The sequence below is a fragment of the Perognathus longimembris genome, chromosome 10 (genome assembly GCF_023159225.1).
Source record: "Perognathus longimembris pacificus isolate PPM17 chromosome 10, ASM2315922v1, whole genome shotgun sequence".
Classification (NCBI taxonomy): Eukaryota; Metazoa; Chordata; class Mammalia; order Rodentia; family Heteromyidae; genus Perognathus; species Perognathus longimembris.
The window spans coordinates 48,873,208-48,886,531 of NC_063170.1; the positions used below are offsets into that span (position 1 = coordinate 48,873,208).

Genomic DNA, 13,324 nt, shown 5'->3' on the forward strand with positions numbered 1-13,324 from the left:
GGGTGTCATGGGTGGCAGGCGAGGCCTGGTTCCCCCAGGGAGCCGTTGAGACACTGCTGCCTTTGCCAGGCAGGGTGCAAGACTCCAGCAGGTGGCACATGTGAGGTTGTCCCCACCCCCACATGTGCCAACTAAGGTGGTATGGGGGAGGGAGAGGGAGGAGGCATTAAGGACCCAGAACTGCAATCCTAGCTACTCGGGAGGCTGAGATCTACAGGTTGTGGTTCAAAACCAGCCTGGACAGGAAAGTCTATGAGACTCTCCAGAAGTGGAGCTGTGGCACAGTGGTACAGCACCAGCCTTGAGTGAAAAAGGATAGGCCTTACGCCCTCTCCCCACAAATTTTCGCAAAATGAGCTTCCTGCCTTTTTTTTGTTGTTGTTATTAGTTGTTGTGGGGCTTGAACTCAGGGCCTACATGCTGTCTCTGAGCTCTTTTGCTGAAAGCTAGTGCTCTACCGCTTTGAGCCATAGCTCCACTTCTGATTGTGGTTAATTGGAGATGAGAGTCTCACAGGCTTTCCTTCACGAGCTGGCTTTGACCCTTGATCCTCATATGTCAGCCTCCTGAGTAGATAGAATCATAGACATGAGCCATTGGTGCTTGTCACCTCCTGCCTTTTAATTTAAAGCCTCTGTGTTGAAGAGCCTCACACAGGTCCTGTCACAAAGGAGGAGCTCTTACGAGTTGTGTAGTGTGCACCCTGCTTGCTTTCTGGGGCAGCCCAGGTAGCCAGCACCTGGCCCTCAATGCTGTGCTCAACATTTGCCAAGCACAGTCCAACTCCCGAGTGTAGGAAAACGGAGCTGTCCTGGGGGCTTCCTGAGGCAGAGTCTGGGTCACGTCCACAGCTGCCTGAGAGTTCCAACCCCATGAGGGAAGCAGCCATGACAGGGCACTTCCTGTCCTATCCTGCATCCAGTGTCAATGATGTGAGCATCACCCAGGTCATCTCTGAAAAGAACAAGATGAACGCCCAGAAGAGAGCTGTCAGGGCGGAGGGACAGACAGGTCAAGGAGGAGGAAGTCAGCCAGGGGCAGCTCCGCACACCTGTCACCTCAGCCACTTGAGAGGTGAAGGTAGGGGGATCATCCTTGGAGGCTGTCCTAGCAAAGTTCACATAGTGCCTCCCTGAGACACAAACTGAAAGCCAGCAAAATGGCTGTGTGTGTGTGTGTGTGTGTGTGTGTGTGTGTGTGTGTGTAACTCAAGGGGCAGAGCAAGCTTAAAGCCCTGAGGTCCATTTCCAGTACCACAAAAAGAAACAAAAAGGAGAAAGTGACGTGGATAATCCCTGTTTAAGGATATGGGAATTGGAGCCACTCGGACTAGGATTTGAACCTCAGCTCTGCCCCTTCTTACCTGAAGGGCAGGTTTATCCTCTGGAGCTGTGGAGCTGGAGTTTGAAAACTCCAACCTGGCCCAAATGCCCAGCCACGCCCACTTCCCCGCAGGCAAATCCCTAGTATGCAATGTTGCCACGCCCATTCTGTACAACACTGTGGCCACTGCCTTGGGTCTGGTGCTTCTAGTTCTAGAACTCCTCCACACAAGGCTTGGGGATAGTAAAGGAGGTGACACTTGTAAGGCCCTTGGAAAATAGTACAGAGCAGAGGGCCAGGTGCTTGCATTCCGGGGGCTGCCACACACATCAAGGCTAGATGTGCATTGCACAAGGCCAAGGCTTCAACTCTTGTTAGATGAACCGCCCTGTTAGCGGCTTGCAGTAATTACGGTTAATAAACCCCATTCCTAGGCCCAGGCTGAATTTTTACACTTTCTTTCTAACCTTGGATGGATCAGCAGACCTGCCCCTTGTCTGCATGTTGGTGCCACCAGGCAACATTAATAATGCCAGACACTGTAGCTCATGCCTGTATTCCTAGCTACACAGGAGGCTGAGATCTGAGGATCATGGTTCAAAGGCAGCCCAGACAGACAAATCAGAGAGACTCTTACTGCCTTGCTAGGCAGAGCCAGTGCAGTGACTGTGATTACTGCAAGCCTGGGCCAAGCGCATTGGTCTCGGCAGCCTTCCACCCCTGGGGCCTCCTCTTGACAGTCACCATGGTTGAAGCTATTGCTGGGCTCAATGCCTGGCCTGGGGTCAATGGAGCCGCAGGTGGCTGCTAATCTAAGAGTCTTCCCACTCAGTCTGCAGCCTGTGGGACGCAGGGGGAATTGAGGCAGAGGACCCTCCAGGCACCCATACTGTTTTGGAAGCTCTGGAGGACTGCTAGACGCCCAGGATGAGTGAGCTCCCCGGGAAGCTGGGGTGGGGCATGAGCCATGGCGAGGGTGGCAGCTTTGAAAGTGGATCCTGGTGCCCATTTGGCACAAGGAAGAGAGGGACAGAAGGGGGCTTATGCTGCTGGGGTTCCAGATTCTCTGCAGCCTGAGAATTGTGCTCGGACCTCAGGCTGTCAAGGTCTTCGTGCAGTACTGAGGATTGAACTCGGAGCTTCTCTCTTGCTAGGCAAGCACTCTACCTCTTCAGCCATGTTCCTAGTCCTTTTGCTTCTAGTTTGTTTCTCAGATAGGGTCTTGTGCTAACTTTGCTTGGGACAGCCCCTTACTTACTTCCTCCTCTCTGGTATCAGGGATTCCAGGCATGTGCTACCACACTCAAACCTGTCTAAGATTGTACTGTTCTCACCATCTACGTGTCCTTTGCTCTGGTGTGTCTGTTTATGTCTTTGTGGCATCGGAAATAAATAATAGATGTTGCAGTAAAGCAAAGTGGTTAAAACGTATGTTGCAGAGGGCACAGTCTGGGTTTGGATCAAAGGGTTCCCTTTCCTAGCTGTGTGACCTTGGGAAAATAGCTTTACCTTCTCTGAATCTTTGGCAACTCAGGATCATGGCTGCACTCGTGTGGGGCTTTTTGGAAGGAGAAATGATAGAATGTGCCTTGATCACTGAAGGCAAATTGTTGTTCTATCCTGGTGTGTGTGTGTGTGTGTGTGTGTGTGTGTGTGTGTGTGTGTGTGTTGTAGTGAGCACTTAGGAAACAATTCATGTTACAGACAAGAAAAATCACAAGCCCAGTGAGACCAAGAAACACAGAAGATGATGGCCACACCAGGACCTTCAGACTCCAAATTCAGTGCTCATTCTACCATGGCATTGTCTCCCAGTGCACAATGTACTTGTTGACAAAGGAGGTTCCCATCCTGTATTGTGTGCTAAAAAACAAACAACAACAAACCCAGTCCAGAGGCAGCGTGAGCCCACTGACTAGGTGGGAAAGCGAAGGCCTCCTAGCTGGGGGAGCCACGAGTCTATTCCAAGTACAAATGCTCGCTGGGGCATCCCAGCCCAGCCTGGCTTCTCTGGTGCTGAAGCCAGAAGCTGCAGGCCTGGCTGCCCAGGGCCTGGTGTCCGGCTAGGTGGTCTCCCCCCACCCCCCACTCCCTGTTCTCCCTGGCTCAGCATTTTGTAGAAGGCAGGGGGGCAGGAGAGAGAAGGGACGTTTGGAGAATAAGGCTGGCAAGTCAGTAGGGAGACAAGCATGGCTACAGCGGCTACTGACCCTCTTTATCCACTCCCTCCCAAGGGGCAGCTGAGGAACCGTGGGGGCTCCAGCTGCCTACTGGTAGCCTCTGCCCAGGCCAAAAGCCCCCATTAGAACCACTTGTCCACTTGGGGGGCCCTAGCCTTGGGTCTGCCTACTGTTATAAGAAGGGCTGCAGGGGGCATTTGTGGGTTTGAATCCACTCCACGGCAGAGCCCAGGGTGAGACATGGAGTGAGGTTGAGGACAGGGCTGGGTAGCTGAGACCGGAACAGGAACTAGCAGACCTGGTTCTCCTGCCAGAGCCGGGAGATCACAACCCACTACACAGCTAAGAGGCCACCAGACACGGGGGCCGGGGCGCCTCCGAACCAAAGCCACTCAGGTTTGGCTGCGACCCATTCAGTCCTCTAACACCTGATTGCTTTTTTCTTTTCCTTTTCCCTTCCCTTCCCTTCCCCCCCTTTTTTTTGTGCCAATGCTAGGGCTTGAACTCAGGACCCGAGCATTGTCCCTTAGCTTAAGGTTGGCATTCCATCACTTGAGCCACAACTCTCCTTCTGGCTTTTTGCTGATGGATTGGTGATAAGAGCCTCACGGGCTTTCCTGCCCGGGCTGGCTTCAAACCCCAGTCCTCAGATCTTAGGCTCCTGAGTAGCTCTTTCAGGTGTGAGCCACAAATTTCTGATCTGATCCCCGACTTATGCTGCAATGTGCTAAAGCCAAGTTTACCAGGAAGGCAGGCGGTTGTGACGTTAGCCTGCACTACACTCCTGCCTAAATTGTACTACACATCTATCCAGCTGCCATGTCTCACGAACTCCTCACTGACCGGGAGGGGTGTGGAGTACGGTCACCCCTCCTTTGACAGGTGATGACACTGAGGCTCAGAGAAGGCCACCCATTTCCCCAGGTCACACAGCTGGGGAATGAAGGTGCTGGGAGCTGAGCTGCGCTGGGACATCACCACCCTCTGCCCCCTGCATCATGCGGTGTGCCAGGTGAGACCGGGCCATGCATCCCTTCAGATCCTTGGGGGTTCTCAGAAGCCAATGCTCCACAGGAATGCAGGGCTCCATCCGGGTGCCCACATCGTCTTCAGCCTTTGCCCAGACCCAGAAAGCATCCCCGTAGCATTTCACCCATGTGGGGACAGAGCCCAGCTAGCTAAACTCAAAGGGTACAGCCCCCTGACCCGGCCTCCAAGGCTGCTCCAAGGCTGCCTTCCTTCCCCGGCTCCCTCCTGGGGTAGCACCCAGCCCTACAGCCGGTGACACAGAAGGGACAGGGTCTTACTTCTCAGCCGGGTCCTCAGGAAGGAAAGTCTGGAGAAGTCACTGCCTTGTGGCGTGTGCCGGGCTGGGCACTCCGGCAGCTCTGGGCTGGCCCGGGGCAGTCCGCCTTCAAAGGGCGGTCCTTAAGCCCCTGGGGATGGGAGGCAGCTTTGCATTCCTGTTTATTCTGGTATCAATAAAAAGGAACTGTTGCTATAGTAACGGCTATTTCGCTTGGGACTCAGCCACGCAGTGGAACACCATGTCCAAGCCACCCGTTTGAGAGGCACAAATAAATACCTACTTGCTCAGATGGATGAGGGCTGAGGAACATGCCAAGCTTTGTTCTGAGCCAGGCCCATGGGGCGGGGGGAGGGGGGGAGGCATTTCCCCTGTTTCTGATGGCAGGGTCAGGCCACAGTGGATTCCAGAACTTCCCTGTGGAGGGGAAGTCACGCTTCCGGCTGTGGTGATGAATTCCTCAGGACAAAATGTCTCTTGGGGTGCCCTGCTTGTGTATGTGGTGGAGGAGGGGAGCTATATAGTATTGACCCAGTGCTCCATCAGCTGCTAATGGACTGAGAGCTTGTATGTGTGTGTGGTTACCGGGATTGAACTCTGCATCTAGGAGCTGTCTCTTAGCTTTGTTGCTCAAGCCTGGTACTCTACCACTTGCACCATTAGCTCCAATTCTGGCTTTAATTTGGAGATCACAATCTCCTAGACCGCGGTTTTGCACTGTCATCCTCAGATTTCAGCCTCCTGAGTAGCTAGGATTACAGGCGTGAGCCACTTGTGCCTGGCTGGATTGAAAACTTGACACAGCTCTGCCTGGCATCTTTGTGCCATCCATCCTGGCTACTTTGAACATGTTTGAATGAAAATAAAGCTTGTGTGAAAACCCCCAAGGTCGACTCAGGGGCTTACAGCTGATGCAGCAATTCTTCCTAATTCCAGAACCAGTTTGTTCTGGAACATGTGGGATTCTCTAAGCTTTTGGCATTGTCCTCTGTCCCCCAGGGGCCTCCCCCCTGGGCCCTACTAGCATCTACTAACTACACTTTACTTTCTCATGGAGTCTTGGCAGTAGGGAAAGGCAATGAGGCCCACCCAAGCACACACCAAACTTACATAGACACATCGCAAAGGCCATTTTGTGTTCTCTTTGCCCTGGTGTGTTCTCTTAGCAAAACATTTGTTGAGTAGCTGACTGTGTTCCTGCTATTGTCCCAGGTGCTGGAGACAGTGTGACCCCAGTGTGACCAGACAGATGAAAATCTCAGTCATCAGGAAACAGGTCTTCCATGCAACCAATGAGCAAACATGTAAAGAACTCAGGCCTGCTGTGATGAAAATAAGACAAGGGAGGGGAAAGGGGACGATGGGAGCTTGGGGAAGGTGGACACAGGAGGGGAGGGGGACAGACTTCCAGAGGGAGAGCTTTGGGGGTGAGGGAGAGCTAGCTGCAAGTGGGAATGAGCTGGGTCTGAGGGAGGAGGCCATGTGGCTGCCATGTTGAGAGCCTGATGGGAGACAGGGCTAAAACAGAGGGTTGGGAGAGTAGGTCATGCCCTGGGACCATTCTAGAATCACTGAAATTTAGAGAGGATCACAGATCTGCAGGCAGAATCCAGTTTTGTGAGGACACAATGGAGTCCTTTCTGTGTATCCTTCCTAAGTTCTGTTTTGTTGGGTTGTTTGTATTGTGGTGCTAGGGAGTTGACCCCAGGGTCTAGGCACATGTGAGGCGAACATGTTACTGTTGAATTACACCTCTAGCCCTCAAGTTCTTTCTTGAAATACTTGGAGGCTAGCCTCCCCTAGCTTCGCAGCCTACCCTGGCTTCATTTCACCAAACCCTCACTCTAGAGGGGACAGCAACATTGCTGGCAAACCAGTCTGCTGCCCTTGGCTCCTTCCTGCACAGGAACCTACCTGAGAAGAGCTACAGCCAGCCAATCACAGGGGCTCATCTGAGACACACCCAGGGCCTTCTGACAGCTGGTGAGGTGACAGGGGTCCCAGGCAGGGGAGCTCTATTTACTGCCTAGAGAAGACAGAATCCCCAAATCCGGCTCACTCCAGAGGAGGTGGTGATTATGAGAGACCCCACGACCGCAAGGACCTCCATTCCTACCATGTGTTCCTTTTATTGGCATAACCAGGGTGGCCTGAGAGCAGCTGAGGGCCAAGGAGAGGGCTGGAATCCTCTCCTTGTGCAATCAACAAGGTGTGCATCTGTAGGCTTGAAGATGTCCCCTGTGTGGGGGGAGGTGGGGGGATCAAGCTATGGAATGCCATGTAGTATGCCCCCGCCCACCGCTTTCTTTTCCAAGACAAAAAAATTAGTACATACATAAGGAACCACTTTGGAGAAGCTGTGCATGGTGGCTCACACCTGTAATCTCAGCTGCTTGGGAGGCAGAGATGGGAGGATCTAAGTTGGAGGCCGGTTTGGGCCAAGGGTATGGAGACCTATAGGTCAAAGAACAAAGGTGGGCATAATGGCCCAGGCCTGTGATCCCAGCTTATATGAGAGGCAGAAACAGGAGAATTGCAGTCTGAGTTTGGCCCTAGGGAGAAAAAAAAGTGAAATTCTATCTGAAAAATAAACAAAATAATAAAAGGGATGGTGGCTTGGTACAAGTGGGAGAACACCTGCCTAGCAAGTGCAAAGCCCTGAGTTCATATTCTAGGGCCCAGAGATGCCAAAAGGAAGGAGTGTCCTGAAGACCAGAGGATGTGTGTGTGTGTGTGTGTGTGTGTGTAAATGTAATAACAAGGAAAAATCCCTGTATTTATTGAGGGCCAGAGCTTCCATTTGTATGAAAAAAAACCTCCCCAAACAATTTTCCTTTCATTTTTGTCCCCTTTCTCTAAGCTGACAGGCTCTTGGAGCAGCTTCTGCAGGCCTGCAGACATCAGAGGAAAAGTTTCCATAGCAATTTGAGACTTCCTCCTCAGGCCTGTATTCAGTCTACATCTTCAAGGCTTCAATGAGCTCTCTGAGAAGCCAGGCACAAAACAGCCCTAGGATCAAACTCCACTCCACTTCCAAATCACCCCAATCATGCGCTGCTGAAAAGACCCGGGGAGAAAGAAGCTGCCCTGGCAGGAAACCTCATCCTGGGATCCCTGGAGAGATGACCAATGGACTGAGAGTCGCCTTTGCAACAAGTTTGAACGAGGAAGCTTTTACCCTGGCCAGGGACTTCAAGCGTGAACACTGGGGAGAGGGAGGGCAGGAAGGAGCCAGAGTCCTGGCTCTCAACCCAGCCTCAGAGTGGCCGAAGGATGCTGGGGTGCCCCCTACCCTATGATCATTTCAAGTATCTTGTAGTCATACCAGGAGGAAAGTGGAGCTAGGCGTGTGTGTGTGTGTGTGTGTGTGTGTGTGTGTGTGTGTGTACATATGGGGGAACCTGGACCAATCAAAGCTTGTCAGGACACAAGCTTCCTTCTACAGACACCAGGCTGCCAGATGTAGCACATACAAATGCAACATTCCTAGCTAAGTGTGAGTTTCAGATTAAAAAAAAAAGACTATTTGTTTTTAAAGCATACTAATAGTAATCGGTTACTCATTGTTTATCTGAGATTCAAATTTCTTTGGTGCCCTCCCCCCCTCCACCTTTTTTTCCCTTTCTGGCAGCTCTCCATGGTGCATGGGGGGGCTGGAGGCTGAGCCTGCCCCCTGGTGGCTGAAGGAAGTAAGACACCTGGGGTGGTGCCCTTTAGTGCAAGTTGGAGAGTCCTGACCCTCACCAAGAGCCCAACCTGAGGTCCAGGTGGGGAGGATGCCCCTCAGGTGGACTTTTACTACAGGCCAGGAAGTGCTCCAGGCGTGGAGTTATTCACAGAGTGTCCCAGCCTAGGGACCGAGCTTGTGGGTCTGGTGTCCACTCAGATGCCCATCCTGGCTGTCCTGAGGGACAGCTCGGTGACATCCCAAACCCTGTCTCCTCATCTCTGAAAATGGTGGGTGTTCTTTTGAAGTACAAAAGACATACACAAGCTATGGAAAGCCTTGCCACCGAGTTGGCCAGCAGCCCACGTGGCAGCTACCTACGATCATAACCCCTGTAAGAGCATTGAAGATTTTCACTGAAGTGAGGAAAATGAGATTAAAGGCATCACAGCCTCAACAGTGAAAAGCAAACATCCAGTGTTACCAGCAGCTGCTTGTGCCTACTAGAATTATCGGCTAGGTTTCCTCTCTTTATTCTTAACTTCCCCAAATCTCTCTGCCAGCATATGCCATTTTAAGGTTACAAAATCACTTGGAAGTACTTTGGGATGGATCTTTTTTTCTTTCCTTTCTTTGTGTGTGTGTGTGTGTGTGTGTGTGTGTGTGTGTGCGCACATGCACGCACATGCATATGCATGCATATGTACGTGCATGTGTGCACGCATGAACTCAGGGTCTGGGCACGCCCTGTTAGCTTTTTTTGCACAAGGCTGGAGCTCTGCACTTGAACCACAACTCCACTTCTGTTTTTTTTTTTCTCTTTTGCTGTTTAATTAGAGGTAAGAGTCTCTCTGATTTTCCTGCCTGGCCTGACTTCAAAATGAGATTCTCAGATCTCAGCCTCCTGATTAGCTGGGGTTACAAGCACGAGCCCCACCAGTGGAGCTGGGCCTTGTTCTAACAATATAATATGACTGGGTGCCTGGCTCAGGGCTACCATCAATGAAAATGGCTGTCATCTTGGATTGGAGTCTATTCTGCCTTCCTTGGGGACTTCTGAGGGATGAGGTGCCACCTGCTCCTTCACCAAGCCATCATCATATCTCACTTCTGTTTTGTTTTTTAATTATTATTAAGGTGTTATACAGAGAGAGGGGTTACTGTTTCATGAGTAGGGTAATGAGTACATTTTCTTTTGGACAATGCCACCCCTTCCTTCGCTTCCCTCCAGCTCCCCTGTCCCTTCCCTGCCCACCCATCTTACTTCTTGCTTCTCCTTGAGTGAGACAACAGAGGAGAGTTTCCAGAGGCACGTGGCTGTAGGTATGATTCTCAGCCTCACCCCTGATTAGCTGTGTGGCCTTACACAAGCTAGACGACCATCAGAGCCTGTTTCCTCCTATTTCCAATGAGGGTTAACACAACTTACTCCTCGGAAAGGAGGGGAGCATCCATCTTCCTTCTCAGTACACAACTGTGCCTTCGGGACCTTGTTCGTAATGAAGGTCAATAAATATGAGCTGAATGAATGGAGCTGATGCGATTTGGCAGGTGTCAATAACGAGTGACCAGCCATCGCTTGCCATTCTTATTACCGTACTCAGAGGATGGGCAGACTCTGGTATAGGTGAACCCAGTTTGGATGTGATTTCTATCCCTTGGTAGGGTGGAGAGTTTCCTTAGCAGACTCAGGGCAAGCAGTCCTGTGGGCTGCAGGCCCTCTGCTAGTAAGTGGTGTCCTTGCACAACGGGGACAGTGCACAGTGTCTATAGTAGATGCTCCATTAAGGGGCCACCCACCCCTTCCGGGTGCTCCTTCGCTGGCTCCAAGCTGCATCTGCTATTCTGGATGAGACTAAAGCTAAAAAAGACTCGTGTGTGTGTGTGTGTGTGTGTGTGTGTGTGTGTGTGTATGCATGCATTTGCATGAGGTCTCTGGGGTCCAGGTTAGAGAAAATTCAAGGTCTTCAGATCGGGAACCCCCTCTGAGCTTTGTGAGATGAAGACCCAGCCTGTCGGGGCAGTTAGGCAGCACCCCCACTTTGCAGGATAATCCCCAGCTGGGTCTGAAATCCCACTGCTTGATTTGGGGCCCTTTGCTTTCTTGTCTGTCCTGCTCAGCCAGAGTTGAAACCCTCCTCCCTGCCTCCCCCTCGCTCCCTCCCCGCCCCCCCCCACCCGCGTCCCGAAGCCCTGGCCAGCTATTGTCCCGGCTTAGAGAGCTGTTGTTCCAAAGTTGCCGGGTAGTAATTGGGGGACGGGATCTCCCCTCTCCCTGTCCCCAGCCCCGAGGGAGCCGGGAACCGGTCTAAGTATGAAACACACCGTCCCAAAGTGCGGATGTGCCCAACGCCAGTGAAACCCTGTCCTTTGACACACTCGGATCGGATCTCCTACTCCCCCTGGCAGGACCCCAGCTGCCGTTTTCACCTTCCCCAACGGACCCTCTCCAAGTTTGGGGAGGAAACGCCCCAATCCTGTACCAGACCCCTCTACCCTTTTCAACATCCCTGTGTTTTCTCACATCACGTTTACACTGCCCATCGATTCGTTTACTTCACTTTTTTTGAACAAAAAGAAGCCCCTCATTGTGAGTAGAAAAGCCTCTTTCTATGGCAGCCGAGCCAAGGAAAAGCCTGCGGAGCGAAAACACCTGTCATCCATTGCGTCCTCCCAAAGCAAAACCATCCTGCGTTTGCTTTCAAATAGTTGCAGGTAATGCTGGAGAAAAAACAACAACACGCGTCCCCATGCCTTGTGGGGAGCCTCCCTCCCCTCCAGGGGTTCATTAGGCAGCAGGGAGGCTGGTCAGCGCCAGGGGCTCTGGACATCTTTACACCTCATCTCCCGCCGCGCAGCTCTTACGGATTTTCCACTCTCCTGCGCTTTGGACCAACACCTCCACTAGGCTCAGGAAGAAGGCAGGGTCTCCAAGGACAGGGCTCCCCAAAACACGAGTGAGGGAAGGAAAGAGAGGACGGGAAGAAAAGGAACTGAAAAGAACGACAGAGGGGGAGGGATCGGGAGAATGAGGGGCCCAGGCCGGGGTCTGCGCCCCTGGCTCTCTCCCGGCGGCTAAGGAGACCGGGGTCCGATGGCCGCTCTCCCCACTTACCCGACCTGAGCAGCACGGCTCGGTAGAGCCCCGTGGCCTCTGCGGGCCCCCGTGCCCACTCGCCCAGCCTCTGCTCCATGCCCCGCGCACCCAGCGGAGGATCGAATGGATTGGAGCTGGAGCGCACCAGGGAAGCCGCTACCGGGCTATGCCGCGCCTCGCCACGATCCGGTTACAGTGGCCAAGGCCGAGTGAGGGGCGGGCACCGAGGCCGCCGGGGGGCGGGCGTCCGTGCCCAGGTGGCAGGCAGGGCACAGGCGGGGCACTGGGCGTGCTTGGAGCGAGGCTTCCCGGCTCTGCCCTGCCATCCAACATCAAGGCGAAAACACCGCGTGCGACTTTCCGCCTGGCCTTTCGCCCCCTCGCTCTTCCCCATCGTTTTGGCCACTGGCCTCATTGGATGTTCCAAGCAGGTGTGTGATTCTGAAACATCATACTCGGGACCCGATCTTGGCCCCCCTAGTTAATAGATGGGTGACACCAGGGCTACCCTCTCAGAACCTTGTTTCTGTTCCAAGTTAACCAGCTCTGTGTCTGTATGTAGAAAATTCTTAGACAGTGGCTGGCTCAGAACCAACACTGTGTTTTTTTTTTTTTTTTTTTTTTTTTTTTTTGTGTGTGTGTGTGTGTGCCAATACTAGGGATCGAACTCAGGGCCGGAGCACTCTCTCTTACTCCCCTCTCCCTGAAGACTGGCACTCTGCCACTTGAGTCACAATTTCACTTCTGGCTTTTTGCTGGTTAATCAGAGATAAGGGGCCCTATAGAATTTTCTTCTGCCCAGGCCTTAGCTTCAAACTGTGACTCTCAGATCTTAGCCTGCTGAATAGCTAGGATTACAGATGTGTGCCAGTGGTGCCAGCTTCATCCAGGTACTTTATTCTGAGGATGAAATTCTAATCTATCATTGATCTCATTTAGTACATGCAATGGCTCTGTGATCAAGCTACAATTTGTGCCACTTGCAGAGATGAGGAACGAAAGGCTCTGGTGACTTGCTTGCTGCCAAAAGCTAGTGCCAGAACTTGCCGCAAAGGTGTGTTTGTGTGTGTGTGCGCGCCAGATGTTGAGCCAAGTGTGTGTGTGTGCGTGCGCCAGATGTTGAGCCGTGTGTGTGTGTGTGTGTGTGTGTGTGTGTGCGCACCAGATGTTGAGCCAAGTGGAATATAAGACAATGGCGGCTGAGGCGGTTCAGGGGGTGAAGCATTGCACTCCACCCCCTGAAGAATTCCAGGTGGGTCTTACCTGGGCCATTCAGTTTCTGCTTTTCATTTTCACTGTAGAATCTGGCCTGTGGAGAATATTCTTTCTGTGAACAGAAAGAAGAGGGTGAGGTGCCTCTGCTCCTAGGCAGGGGAGTGGAGGTGGGGGGGTGGGGAAGGAGAGAGGGGGGAGGGAGATGTTCATAAAGTCCTAGGTTAAAGTCAGGGTCAAAATCCTCTTCAGAGAAATAAGTGGCTTGAACTCAGGGCCTGGGCACTATCCCTGAGCTTCTTTTGCTCAAGGTTAGCACTCTACCACTTGAGCCACAGCATCAGTCCCAGGTTTTTCTGAGTAGTTTACTGGAGATAAGAGTCTCATGAACATTTCTGCTGGGGCTGGCTTTGAACCATGATCCTTAGATCTCAGCCTTCTGGTAGTTAGGATTGTAGACATGAGCCAGCAGCAGCTGGCTAGACTGATACTTAAAAAAAAAAAGATGTGTTGGCTTTCCATCACTATGACAAAATACC

At 52.3% G+C, this 13,324-nt stretch overlaps 1 protein-coding gene across 5 annotated transcripts in view; it reads right to left on the reverse strand.

Moving 5' to 3' along the window:
- Positions 1 to 12,900, reverse strand: part of Fam107a (family with sequence similarity 107 member A) — a 21,818-nt gene extending 8,918 nt beyond the window's left edge. Inside the window, exon 1 of one of the 5 annotated variants that reach the window (XM_048356053.1) lies at positions 12,837 to 12,900. Coding sequence is in view for 1 of the 5 variants with exons in the window: in XM_048356054.1 (XP_048212011.1) it covers positions 11,592 to 11,670 (79 nt within the window). In the remaining 4 variants the exon portion in view is untranslated. Of the gene's footprint in view, positions 1 to 1,363; positions 1,432 to 4,810; positions 5,345 to 11,591; positions 11,898 to 12,836 lie in introns of those variants that run through there. The other 4 variants (XM_048356054.1, XM_048356057.1, XM_048356055.1 and 1 more) reach the window with 4 other exon arrangements.
- Positions 12,901 to 13,324: the final 424 nt, after the last annotated feature.